General features: G+C 45.4%; 1 protein-coding gene across 3 annotated transcripts in view; it reads left to right on the plus strand.

Moving 5' to 3' along the window:
- Window positions 1-12,976, plus strand: part of LOC126999239 (ecdysone-induced protein 78C-like) — a 174,458-nt gene that overhangs the window by 146,354 nt on the left and 15,128 nt on the right. For all 3 annotated transcript variants that reach the window (XM_050861627.1, XM_050861628.1, XM_050861625.1), the window contains one exon: window positions 9,407-9,546. In XM_050861627.1, coding sequence (XP_050717584.1) covers window positions 9,407-9,546 — 140 coding nt within the window. The remainder of the gene's footprint in view (window positions 1-9,406; window positions 9,547-12,976) is intronic.

A 12,976-nucleotide genomic window follows, 5' to 3' on the forward strand; every position in this document is an offset into this window, starting at 1 on the left:
CTCCGCCTCTACCTCCATTTTCGCATTATCCTACCACTCCTCCTCCTCCTCCTCCTCCTCCTCATTGTTGTTGTTCTCCTCCTCCTCCTCATCCTCCTCCTCCTTCTCCTCCTCCACCTCCTCTTCCTTGTTGTTCTTCTCCTCCTCCTCTCCTTAATCTTCCTCTTACATTATTTCTCGCTACTTTTTGTCCTCTTCTCTTCCTCCTCCTCCTCCTCCTCCTCCTCCTTCTCCTCCACCTCCTCTTCCTTGTTCTTCTCCTCCTCTCCTTAATCTTCCACTTAACATTATTTCTTGGTACTTTTTGTCCTTTTCTCTTCCTCCTCCTCCTCCTCCTCCTCCTCCTCCTCCACGGCATTATCATACACAACATTTCCCGAGTCAAGATTTGATTAACCCACTGGGAGCGTGACCACAAGGGCGAGAGTCCCGGGCCGGCCTGTGGGAGCCTCAACCTTACCGACGCGCAAGGAAAGTTGAATGACCCAACCTAACGGGATGGATTCTTCTTCCTCCTCCTCCTCTTCTTCTTCTTCTTCTTCTTTTTCTTCTTCTTTTTTCTTCTTTTTTTTCTTCTTCTTCTTCTCCTTCGTATTCGTTTTCCTTTTCCTTCTCTTCTTTTTTTTTGTTTCTTCTATTTCCTCATTTTTTATATATATTCGTCCTTTTCTTTTCTTTTTTAATTGTTTTTTCTTCCTTTTCATTTTCTTCTTTCTTCTTCTTCTTCTTCTTCTTCTTCTTCTTCTTCTTCTTCTTCCTCTTCTTCTTCTTCTTCTTCTTCTTTTTCTTCTTCTTCTTCTTCTTCTTCTTCTTCTTCTTCTTCTTCTTCTTCTTCTTCTTCTTCTTCTTCTTCTTCTTCTTCTTCTTCTTCTTCTTCTTTTTTTTCTTCTTCTTCTTCTTCTTCTTCTTCTTCTTCTTTCTTCTTTCATCTTCTTCTTCTTCTTCTTCTTCTTCTTCTTCTTCCACGTTCTCCTTCTCCTCCTCCTCCTCCTCGTCCTCCTCCTCCTCCTCCTCCTCCTCCTCCTCCTCCTCTTATTTATTTATATATTTATTTATTCGTTTCCTTTTTGCGGTGTGTGTGTGTTTGTGTGTGTGTGTGTGTGTGTGTGTGTGTGTGTGTGTGTGTGTGTGTGTGTGTGTGTGTGTGTGTGTGTGTGTGTTTGTGTGTGTGTGTTTGTGTGTGTGTGTGTGTGTGTGTGTGTGTGTGTGTGTGTGTGTGTGTGTGTGTGTGTGTGTGTGTGTTTATTTAGATGGCGTGCCTAACTGTTTCTTGCGCATTTGAGAAGAGGAGGAGGAGGAGGAGGAGGAGGATTAACAGAATGACGAGAAGGAAGAGGACATTGAGTTTAGGATGAGGAAGAGGAAGACGAGGAGGAGGAGGAGGAGGAGGAGGAAGAGGGGGAGGAGAAGGAGGAGGAGAAGGAAGAGGGGGAGGAGAAGGAGGAGGAGGAGGAGGAAGAAAATATTACATCTCCTTCCTTGTATACATAATTTATCTTACTTTCCTTCTCTCTCTCTCTCTCTCTCTCTCTCTCTCTCTCTCTCTCTCTCTCTCTCTCTCTCTCTCTCTCTCTCTCTCTCTCTCTCTCTCTCTCTCTCTCTCTCTCTCTCTCTCTCTCTCTCTCTCTCTCTCTCTCTCTCTCTCTCTCTCTCTCTCTCTCTCTCTCTCTCTCTCTCTCTCTCTCTCTCTCTCTCTCTCTCTCTCTCTCTCTCTCTCTCTCCACAATCTTCTCTGCTATTTCCTGTCTCTTTTTTTCTCTTTAATTAGAGAAAGTTTTTATAAGAAATGTTGAAAGAGAAATTTTATAAAGATTTGTGTATGTATTCTCTCTCTCTCTCTCTCTCTCTCTCTCTCTCTCTCTCTCTCTCTCTCTCTCTCTCTCTCTCTCTCTCTCTCTCTCTCTCTCTCTCTCTCTCTCTCTCTCTCTCTCTCTCTCTCTCTCTCTCTCTCTCTCTCTCTCTCTCTCTCTCTCAAACTCTTTCTCTTTTAATATCTCCTAAAGCAGAATCGTGACTGGTTGCCATTTCTTCCCATCCTTTCTCTCTCTCTCTCTCTCTCTCTCTCTCTCTCTCTCTCTCTCTCTCTCTCTCTCTCTCTCTCTCTCTCTCTCTCTCTCTCTCTCTCTCTCTCTCTCTCTCTCTCTCTCTCTCTCTCTCTCTCTCTCTCTCTCTCTTTCTCGCTCAAAGGCACGAATTTCTCACTTTCTCTAGAGTTATCTTTCATTACTCAATACTCTCTCTCTCTCTCTCTCTCTCTCTCTCTCTCTCTCTCTCTCTCTCTCTCTCTCTCTCTCTCTCTCTCTCTCTCTCTCTCTCTCTCTCTCTCTCTCTCTCTCTCTCTCTCTCTCTCTCTCTCTCTCTCTCTCTCTCTCTCTCTCTCTCTCTCTCAAAGGCTAATCATTTCTACTTTCTCTAGAGTAATCTTTCATTACTCAATACTCTCTCTCTCTCTCTCTCTCTCTCTCTCTCTCTCTCTCTCTCTCTCTCTCTCTCTCTCTCTCTCTCTCTCTCTCTCTCTCTCTCTCTCTCTCTCTCTCTCTCTCTCTCTCTCTCTCTCTCTCTCTCTCTCTCTCTCTCTCTCTCTCTCTCTCTCTCTCTCTCTCTCTCTCTCTCTCTCTCTCTCTCAGCTAATTCTCCTTTTTTTGCGGCTCTCTCTCTCTCTCTCTCTCTCTCTCTCTCTCTCTCTCTCTCTCTCTCTCTCTCTCTCTCTCTCTCTCTCTCTCTCTCTCTCTCTCTCTCTCTCTCTCTCTCTCTCTCTCTCTCTCTCTCTCTCTCTCTCTCTCTCTCTCTCTCTCTCTCTCTCTCTCTCTCTCTCACACACACACACACACACACACACACCACCTCTTCGTGGCGCAACTTGTAGAGCGCTGCGCTGCCAGGCTTCAGGGTCTGACAGGGCGGCGGTTCGAGCCCGCTCAGGCCGGATTCTTTCAGTTGACTAGGAGAGGTTACTGTCACCCGTTGAGCAAGGGGGATGGGGTGTGTGGTGTGTGGGGTCCTGGCAGTACCCAGAGATCGACTAAATGAGCACTTGCTCTCGTCGGGAGGGTACCTGCTGGCGATTACGAGTCCAACTCGCGATCAGGCCGTGGTGAATTACACACACACACACACACACACACACACACACACACACAGACACAAACGCGTTATCTATTTCTTTGCTTTACTGTCGTTCTTGATCTTTTATTTTTGCTTCTGCTGAAAATGCAAAAGTTTTCCAGCGTCGTTAATCTTTCATCCCTTCTTAAGGAACGCCGGAGCAGCCTTGATTCCTTCGCCTATATTCCATCCTACCTTCGACTTCACCTCCTTCGTGTGGAGAGCAGCAAGACAATATTTTCAAGCATGTTCGACTCCCTCACCTCAAATCAGTCCAACTTCTAATGCAAGAGTAAACCAGCGTCTTCATTCTTTCATATTTTTCGCTGGTAGTCCTGGAGCAACCCTTATCCTTTCGTCTGTATTTCATCCCTCGTGGTGGTGGCTGTGGTTGTGGTTGTGACGGTGGTGGTGGTGTTAACTCCCCCGTCATTCCCTTTGTGGTGAGGTAGAAGGCGTTTTTAGTGATTTTTATTATTATTATTATTATTATTATTATTATTATTATTATTATTATTATTATTATTATTATTATTGTTGTTGTTTTTATTATTATTAGTAGTAGTAGTATCATTATTATTACTGTTATTATTATTATTATTATCATTATTATCATTGTTAGCCCTTAAAAATTATCACTGTTATGGAATCCTCCGTTTTCTTTGATGCGTTGCGGGTTCCCCCTACACAGTTTTGCCCTCGGCGCCGCTTCTGCTGTCTCGAGGAGAGAAAAAAAAAGTCAGTCATTCAGTCAGTTAATCGCTTGGTCAGTCAGTCAGTCAGTTAGTTAGTTAGTCAGTCGGTTATTCAGTTAGTCAGTTAATCGTTTAGTTATTTACTCAGCCAGTCAGTCATTTAGTTAGTTAGTTAGTTAATCGTTTAGTCAGTCAGTTAGAGTTAGTAATTCAGTCAGTCATTCAGTTAATTAATTATTCAGTCAGTCAATCAGTTGGTAAATAGCCTAGTTATTCAGTTAGCCAGTAAGTCAGTTCATCGCTTAGTCAGATCGGTCAGCCAGTCAGTCAGTCAGTCAGCCAGTCATTTAGTCAACCAGTCAGTCAGTCAGCCAGTCAGTCAGCCAGTCATTTAGTCAACCAGTCAGTCGGTCAGCCAGTCAGTCAGCCAGTCATTTAGTCAACCAGTCAGTCAGTCAGTCAGTCAGTCAGCCAGCCAGTCAGTCAGCCAGTCATTTAGTCAACCAGTCAGTCAGTTAGTCAGCCAGCCAGCCAGCCAGTCAGTCAGTCAGTCAGTCAGCCAGTCAGTCAGCCAGCCAGTCATTTAGTCAACCAGTCAGTCAATCAGTTAGTCAGTCGCTCAGCCAACCCACTCGTATTATTCCGTAGAAGGTAATTACTGAGGAGAGAGGAACACTGCCAACGTTCTCACCAGCGCAACACTCACTCAACACACCGCACTACTAACAAAGGGAGCAACACACTCTCAAGCAACACACGGAGCTCGCAACACTGAACCAAACACCTAACACCGACTATGACAAGACGCCTAGCGGGTAACACTGATACTAGAAACACAAATAATAGTTCCATAGGTAACACTTTTAGCTGGTAAATCTGCCATAAGAAACACAATCTATACACAATACTGCTCATCTAACATCAACTATGGCAACACTCCTAGCTGGTAACACTGACACAAGAAACACGTAAACAACACTGCCGCAGGTAACACTTTTAGCTGGTAACACTGAAACAAGAAACACACACATAACACTGCCTCAGGTAACACTCATACTTGGTAACACTGACAAATACCAAAAAAAGTAGCACGTAGGTAATAGTAGTAGTAGTAGTAGTAGTAGTAGTAGTAGTAGTAGTAGTAGAAGTAGTAGTAGTAGCAGTACTGGTGGAGTTCCTTGACCTGTTATTGGGAACTTGAACGTCTGGATTCCTGCTACTTTTTTGGGCGCCACCGAGAGAGAGAGAGAGAGAGAGAGAGAGAGAGAGAGAGAGAGAGAGAGAGAGAGAGAGAGAGAGAGAGAGAGAGAGAGAGAGAGAAACCAGTTTGTGTCAGGTCACCGCCTCCTCCTCGTCGTCCCCGTCACGTTCCTAACACCTCTCGGCCGTTCCTAACAGTTCATTCCTAACACCGCTAAGCCATCATTCCTAACACCGCTAAGCCATCATTCCTAACACCGCAAAGCCATCATTCCTAACACCGCTAAGTCATCATTCCTAACACCGCTAAGCCTTCATTCCTAACACCGCTAAGCCATCATTCCTAACACCGCTAAGCCATCATTCCTAACACCGCTAAGCCATCATTCCTAACACCGCTAAGTCATCATTCCTAACACCGCAAAGCCATCATTCCTAACACCGCTAAGCCATAATTCCTAACACCGCTAAGTCATCATTCTTAACACCGCAAAGCCATCATTCCTAACACCGCTAAGCCATCATTCCTAACACCGCTAAGCCATCATTCCTAACACCGCTAAGCCAGCATTCCTAACACCGCGAAGCCAACAGTCCTAACACCCGCTAAGCCATCATTCCTAACACCGCTAAGTCATCATTCTTAACACAGCTAAGACATCATTCCTAACACCGCCAAGCCATCATTCCTAACACCGCTAAGCCATCATTCCTAACACCGCCAAGCCATCATTCCTAACACCGCTAAGCCAGCATTCCTAACACCGCTAAGCCATCATTCCTAACACCGCTAAGCCATCATTCCTAACACCGCTAAGCCAGCATTCCTAACACCGCTAAGTCATCATTCCTAACACCGCTAAGCCATCATTCCTAACACCGCTAAGCCATCATTCCTAACACCGCTAAGCCATCATTCCTAACACCGCAAAGCCATCATTCATAACACCGCAAAGCCATCATTCCTAACACCTCAAAGCCATCATTCCCTAACACCCAAGCCATCATTCCTAACACCGCTAAGCCAGCATTCCTAACACCGCTAAGCCAGCATTCCTAACACCGCTAAGCCATCATTCCTAACACCGCTAAGCCAGCATTCCTAACACCGCTAAGCCATCATTCCTAACACCGCTAAGCCATCATTCCTAACACCGCTAAGCCAGCATTCCTAACACCGCTAAGCCAGCATTCCTAACACCGCTAAGCCATCATTCCTAACACCGCTAAGCCAGCATTCCTAACACCGCTAAGCCATCATTCCTAACACCGCCAAGCCATCATTCCTAACACCGCTAAGCCATCATTCCTAACACCGCTAAGCCATCATTCCTAACACCGCTAAGTCATCATTCTTAACACCGCAAAGCCATCATTCCTAACACCGCTAAGCCATCATTCCTAACACCGCCAAGCCATCATTCCTAACACCGCTAAACCTTCATTCCTAACACCGCTAAGCCATCATTCCTAACACCGCTAAGCCATCATTCCTAACACCGCTAAGCCATCATTCCTAACACCTCTAAGCCATCATTCCTAACACCGCCAAGCCAGCATTCCTAACACCGCTAAGTCATCATTCCTAACACCGCTAAGCCTTCATTCCTAACACCGCTAAGCCATCATTCCTAACACCGCTAAGTCATCATTCCTAACACCGCTAAGCCTTCATTCCTAACACCGCTAAGCCATCATTCCTAACACCGCTAAGCCATCATTCCTAACACCGCTAAGCCTTCATTCCTAACACCGCTAAGCCATCATTCCTAACACCGCTAAGCCTTCATTCCTAACACCGCTAAGCCATCATTCCTAACACCGCTAAGCCAGCATTCCTAACACCGCTAAGTCATCATTCTTAACACCGCTAAGTCATCATTCCTAACACCGCTAAGCCATCATTCCTAACACCGCTAAGCCATCATTCCTAACACCGCTAAGCCATCATTCTTAACACCGCTAAGCCATCATTCTTAACACCGCTAAGCCATCATTCCTAACACCGCTAAGCCTTCATTCTTAACACCGCTAAGTCATCATTCCTAACACCGCTAAGCCAGCATTCCTAACACCGCTAAGCCATCATTCCTAACGCCGCTAAGTCATCATTCTTAACACCGCTAAGTCATCATTCCTAACACCGCTAAGCCTTCATTCCTAACACCGCTAAGCCATCATTCTTAACACCGCTAAGCCATCATTCCTAACACCGCTAAGCCAGCATTCCTAACACCGCTAAGCCATCATTCCTAACACCGCTAAGCCAGCATTCCTAACACCGCTAAGCCATCATTCCTAACACCGCTAAGCCATCATTCCTAACACCGCTAAGCCATCATTCCTAACACCGCTAAGCCATCATTCCTAACACCGCTAAGCCATCATTCCTAACACCGCTAAGCCATCATTCCTAACACCGCTAAGCCATCATTCCTAACACCGCTAAGCCATCATTCCTAACACCGCTAAGCCATCATTCCTAACACCGCTAAGCCATCATTCCTAACACCGCTAAGCCATCATTCCTAACACCGCTAAGCCATCATTCCTAACACCGCTAAGCCATCATTCCTAACACCGCTAAGCCATCATTCCTAACACCGCTAAGCCATCATTCCTAACACCGCTAAGCCATCATTCCTAACACCGCTAAGCCATCATTCCTAACACCGCTAAGCCATCATTCCTAACACCGCTAAGCCATCATTCCTAACACCGCTAAGCCATCATTCTTAACACCGCTAAGCCATCATTCCTAACACCGCTAAGCCATCATTCCTAACACCGCTAAGCCATCATTCCTAACACCGCTAAGCCATCATTCCTAACACCGCTAAGCCATCATTCCTAACACCGCTAAGCCATCATTCCTAACACCGCTAAGCCATCATTCCTAACACCGCTAAGCCATCATTCCTAACACCGCTAAGCCAGCATTCCTAACACCGCTAAGCCAGCATTCCTAACACCGCTAAGCCATCATTCCTAACACCGCTAAGCCATCATTCTTAACACCGCTAAGCCATCATTCCTAACAACGTCTCATTCCCAACACTCCATTCCTAAGACGTCATTCCTATCGCATCGTTCCTAATACCTCACCCCTCATACTGTACTCATTAACATTCCATTCCTAACACTTCGACCCTAACATTCCATTCCTAACACTTCGACCCTAACATTCCATTCCTAACACTTCGACCCTAACATTCCATTCCTAACACTTCGACCCTAACATTCCACTCCTAACACTTCGACCCTAACATTCCACTCCTTATACTTTGTTCCTATGAGAGTGTTATTCCTATATGGACGTGAAGTATGTGGAATATATAACGAAGGCGGAAAACACTTTACTAGAAGCTGTCGTTGGTTTTCCAGTTATGAATAGTAATGATTGACTTCTCGTAGTAAGGGCCAGCTTGGAATGCAGCAAAGGCGGAGAGCCGTTTATTTATAGTAGCTACCGCTGGTTCTTGTGTTGGTAATGAGCGACATCTCTTGGTGAGGGAGAGCTTGGAATACAACGGAGAAGGAAATCAGTTTAGAAGAAGCTGCCGTTGTTTTTGAGTCGGCAGTGACTGATATCTCTACGAAGGCGGAAAGCTGTGTAGATGCGGGCGTTAAATTTTGAGTTGGTAATGAGTGACACCTCTCATCCTGCTCCTGTCCTTGTATATATCTTAATGTATAGTAACAGACAGCTCACAAAGTCTCCCTCTCTTAGTCTACCTTCGTGCGGGCCGACTTGCAGCCTTGTCTTGTCGTTGTGTGGGATAGCATGAGCCACTCATACGCTGCCTCAACACACCAGAGACACCGAGCTTAAAATGTACAAATCCTCCCGAAATTGACCTCTCTTTCGGCCACCTCTTTTGATTCTTTTTTTAGGAGCAGCGAGTAGCGGGCTTTTTTTATTATTATTGTTTCTTTTTTTTGTGCCCTTGAGCTGTCTCCATTGTTGTAAAAAAAATGGATTCCTTCAAAAGTATTTCCATCCAATCCTGAAACAGTTACACGTCTCAAGGTTATAATGTCTTTTTTTTTCGTGGGCCGGGTTTGCACTCCAGACCGCTTCAGATCTTTAGTGTCTTTTTGTTTTGTTTTTATATAGGACCAGTAGCTATCTCAATTGGCCTCTCTTTTTTATCTTTTTTTTTTGTTTGTTTTTGTTTTGTTTTGTTTCAGGAGCAGCGACTAGCGGTTTTTTTGTTTTTTTTTTTTTTTTTGCTGTTGAGCTAAATTGACTAAACTGACCTCTTTCTGGACACCTTGTTATTTTTTTTTTCTACAGGAGCAGCGACTAGCGGGCCTTTTATGTTTGCTTGTTTGTGTGTGGGCCCTTGAGCTGCTTCCTCTGCTGTAAGAAAAAACTAACACTCTCCTTCTCTTCCCGTGTACAGAACAGAGCTACCAGGCGGCGGACAGCACGCCCTCGCCCACCACGGCCAGCTCCGCCAGCAGGAACTTCGTGCCCTGCAAAGTGTGCGGTGACAAGGCGTCCGGCTACCACTACGGCGTGACCTCCTGCGAAGGCTGCAAGGTGCGTCCCATCACGTTACTCGCCAAATCAGGATCCTTATTCTTAACCCGGTAGCAGCAGGGATCATGTTTCTTAAAGGCCCCTCTAAGCCAGAAAAATGAGAAAAAAATCATCACTCAACAAACCATTTCATAATATATATCAAAGCATTTGTGATCAGTTTATGCATCAATTTTTTTTGGGGGGGGGTTTATATCATGGCACAAATTTGGCCCGTCGCTGCTACACGGTAAAGCCAGAAATTTGCCCCATCGCTGCTACCGGGTTAAACCGTTCGCCGCGATTGTCACGAATTTCGCCGTCACTGGTAGCCTGGTAACATACACTCCCAGGTCTCTGCCTCTGTGGTGGATAGTGGAGTGTTTCCCATGTGATATTGGTGTGCTGGATATCCCCTCCCAAGGTACATGACTTTACATTTTTCTTCATTGAGTTGTAGCAGCCACTTTTTGTTCCATTCCTGTTGATTGGTGATGTCTTCTGGCAGGAAATCCGCAGTCAAGGGGTTAAACACTTCGGGGCCTACACACATACCTACACCTACATTCGGTCAAGCTTTCGGAGAGGCTGGGCGTTTCCATGGGGCAGAGACAGTGTTCCTGGGAGTTAATAAGAGACAAGTGGCTATACAGTGTGATTCTAGGGCCCGAATTCTCAAACATTTCAGGGCTTACACACCCACGTTAGATAAGGCTTTCGTAGAGGTTAACATTTCAAGGCTTACACACCCACGTTAGATAAGGCTTTCGTAGAGGTTGTAGGTATTCCCATGGGTAGAGACAGTGTTCCTGGGAGTTAATAAGAGACAAGTGGCTATACAGTGTGATTCTAAGGCCCGAATTCTCAAACATTTCAAGGCTTACACACCCACGTTAGATAAGGCTTTCATAGATGTTGTAGGTATTCCCATGGGTAGAGACAGTGTTCCTGAGAGTTAATAAGAGACAAGTGGCTATACAGTGTGATTCTAAGGACCGGATTCTCAAACATTTCAAGGCTTACACACCCACGTTAGATAAGGCTTTCATAGATGTTGTAGGTATTCCCATGGGTAGAGACAGTGTTCCTGGGAGTTAATAAGAGACAAGTGGCTATACAGTGTGATTCTAGGGCCCGAATTCTCAAACATTTCACTTTCATAGATGTTGTAGGTATTCTTCCATAGGTAAGTGTTCCCTGTTCCTGTTATTAATAAGAAGAAATACATTGGCTAGTGCCAGTTGAATTCCGAATTCTACACCCACGTTAGATAAGGCTTTCGTAGAGGTTGTAGGTATTCCCATGGGTAGAGACTTCCTAAGAGTATACTAAGAGACAAGTGGCTATGCATTGTGAAACTAGCAGGCCCATATTATCAAACATTTCAGGGTTTAGACGACCACATTTGGTAAGGCTTTCGTAGAAGTTGTAGTGGGTATGTCCATGGGTAGAGACAGTGTTCCTAAGGGTTATACGAGACAGTGATTTATATTGTGATTCTAAGTCCAGTATTCTCAAACATCTAGGGGCTTACACACCCATATTTGGTAAGGCTTTTGTAGAGGTTGTAGTGGGTATGTCCATGGGTAGAGACAGTGTTGCTAAGAGTTACTAAGAGTCAAGTGGATATACATCGTGATTTTAGGGCCCGTATTCTAAAACATATGGGGACTTACACACCAACATTTGATAAAGCTTTGTAGAGGTTATAGGCATATCCATGTGTAGATATTGTTTCTATAAGAGATACTAAGACAAGTGGTTATATATTGTGATTCTAAGGACCTATTCTCAAACATCTCGAGACTTACACACCAACATTTGATAAAGCTTTCGTAGAGGTTATAGGCATGTCCATGTGTAGATATTGTTTCTATAAGAGATACTAAGACAAGTGGTTAAATATTGTGATTCTAAGGACCTATTCTCAAACATCTCGGGACTTACACACCAACATTTGATAAAGCTTTCGTAGAGGTTGGGTTAAATGGCTTCATGAGTAGTTTATCTCTGATAAAGCTTTCGTAGAGGTTATAGGCATATCCATGTGTAGATATTGTTTCTATAAGAGATACTAAGACAATTGGTTATATATTGTGATTCTAAGGACCTATTCTCAAACATCTCGAGACTTACACACCAACATTTAATAAAGCTTTCGTAGAGGTTATAGGCATGTCCATGTGTAGATACTGTTTCTATAAGAGATACTAAGACAAGTGGTTATATATTGTGATTCTAAGGACCTATTCTCAAACATCTCGAGACTTACACACCCAGAATTGATGAGGCTTTCGTAGAGGTTAGGTTAGTATTTCCATGAGTAGTTTTATGAGTCTGCTGATTGTCTGACAAGGCCTCCGCATTGTGAACGTGAAAAACACCCTTGGGACCCGACTGATTTCCTTTGTGGCCTTTTGGAAATATTTGTGAGAGCTTAAAGCGTCTGAGACTACGGGCCTATGAACTTCCCTTCCCTACAGGCTCCACCACCTCCCTTATCACAGCTCCTCTCTCTCGGCCATTCCCTTGACTTCACTTCCAGCAATATTAGAGTAACAGGGCTCGCATTCCCAAAGACTTCAAACTCTGCAAACTACAACTATTCTCTTAGACCACAGACAAGATAAGTCGGGTTCTCGTGAGAGCTTTCTTTCCCCGTTCATAGAGCAGAAACCTTTTTGTCAGAGTTCTACCAGGGCCACGAAAGCATCCCTCAGCATCTCATCTCCCTTCCCCTCTCCAGCATCCCTCAGCATGTCATCTCCCTTCCCCTCTCCACCACCCCTCAGCATGTCATCTCCCTTCCCCTCTCCAGCATCCCTCAGCATGTCATCTCCCTTCCCCTCTCCAGCACCCCTCAGCATGTCATCTCCCTTCCCCTCTCCAGCATCCCTCAGCATGTCATCTCCCTTCCCCTCTCCACCACCCCTCAGCATGTCATCTCCCTTCCCCTCTCCACCACCCCTCAGCACCTCATCTCCTTTCCCCTCTCCACCACCCCTCAGCATGTCATCTCCCTTCCCCTCTCCACCACCCCTCAGCATGTCATCTCCCTTCCCCTCTCCACCACCCCTCAGCATGTCATCTCCCTTCCCCTCTCCAGCATCCCTCAGCATGTCATCTCCCTTCCCCTCTCCACCACCCCTCAGCCCCTCATCTCCTTCCCTCAGCATGTCATCTCCCTTCCCCTCAGCATGTCATCTCCCTTCCCCTCTCCACCACCCCTCAGCATGTCATCTCCCTTCCCCTCTCCACCACCCCTCAGCATCTCATCTCCCTCCTCTCATCTCTCTCCCTTCCCTCCAGCTCATCTCTCTTCCCTCCACTCACTCTACCTTTCCTCCATTTCGTCTCCTTTACCTCCAATTCTTCGCCCTTTCCTCCAGTTCCCTCATTTCCTCTTCATTTTCAGTATTTCTTCTCTCTTTTCCTCCTCTTTCCCCCTCCC

Source organism: Eriocheir sinensis, chromosome 16 (genome assembly GCF_024679095.1).
Source record: "Eriocheir sinensis breed Jianghai 21 chromosome 16, ASM2467909v1, whole genome shotgun sequence".
Taxonomy (NCBI): domain Eukaryota; kingdom Metazoa; phylum Arthropoda; class Malacostraca; order Decapoda; family Varunidae; genus Eriocheir; species Eriocheir sinensis.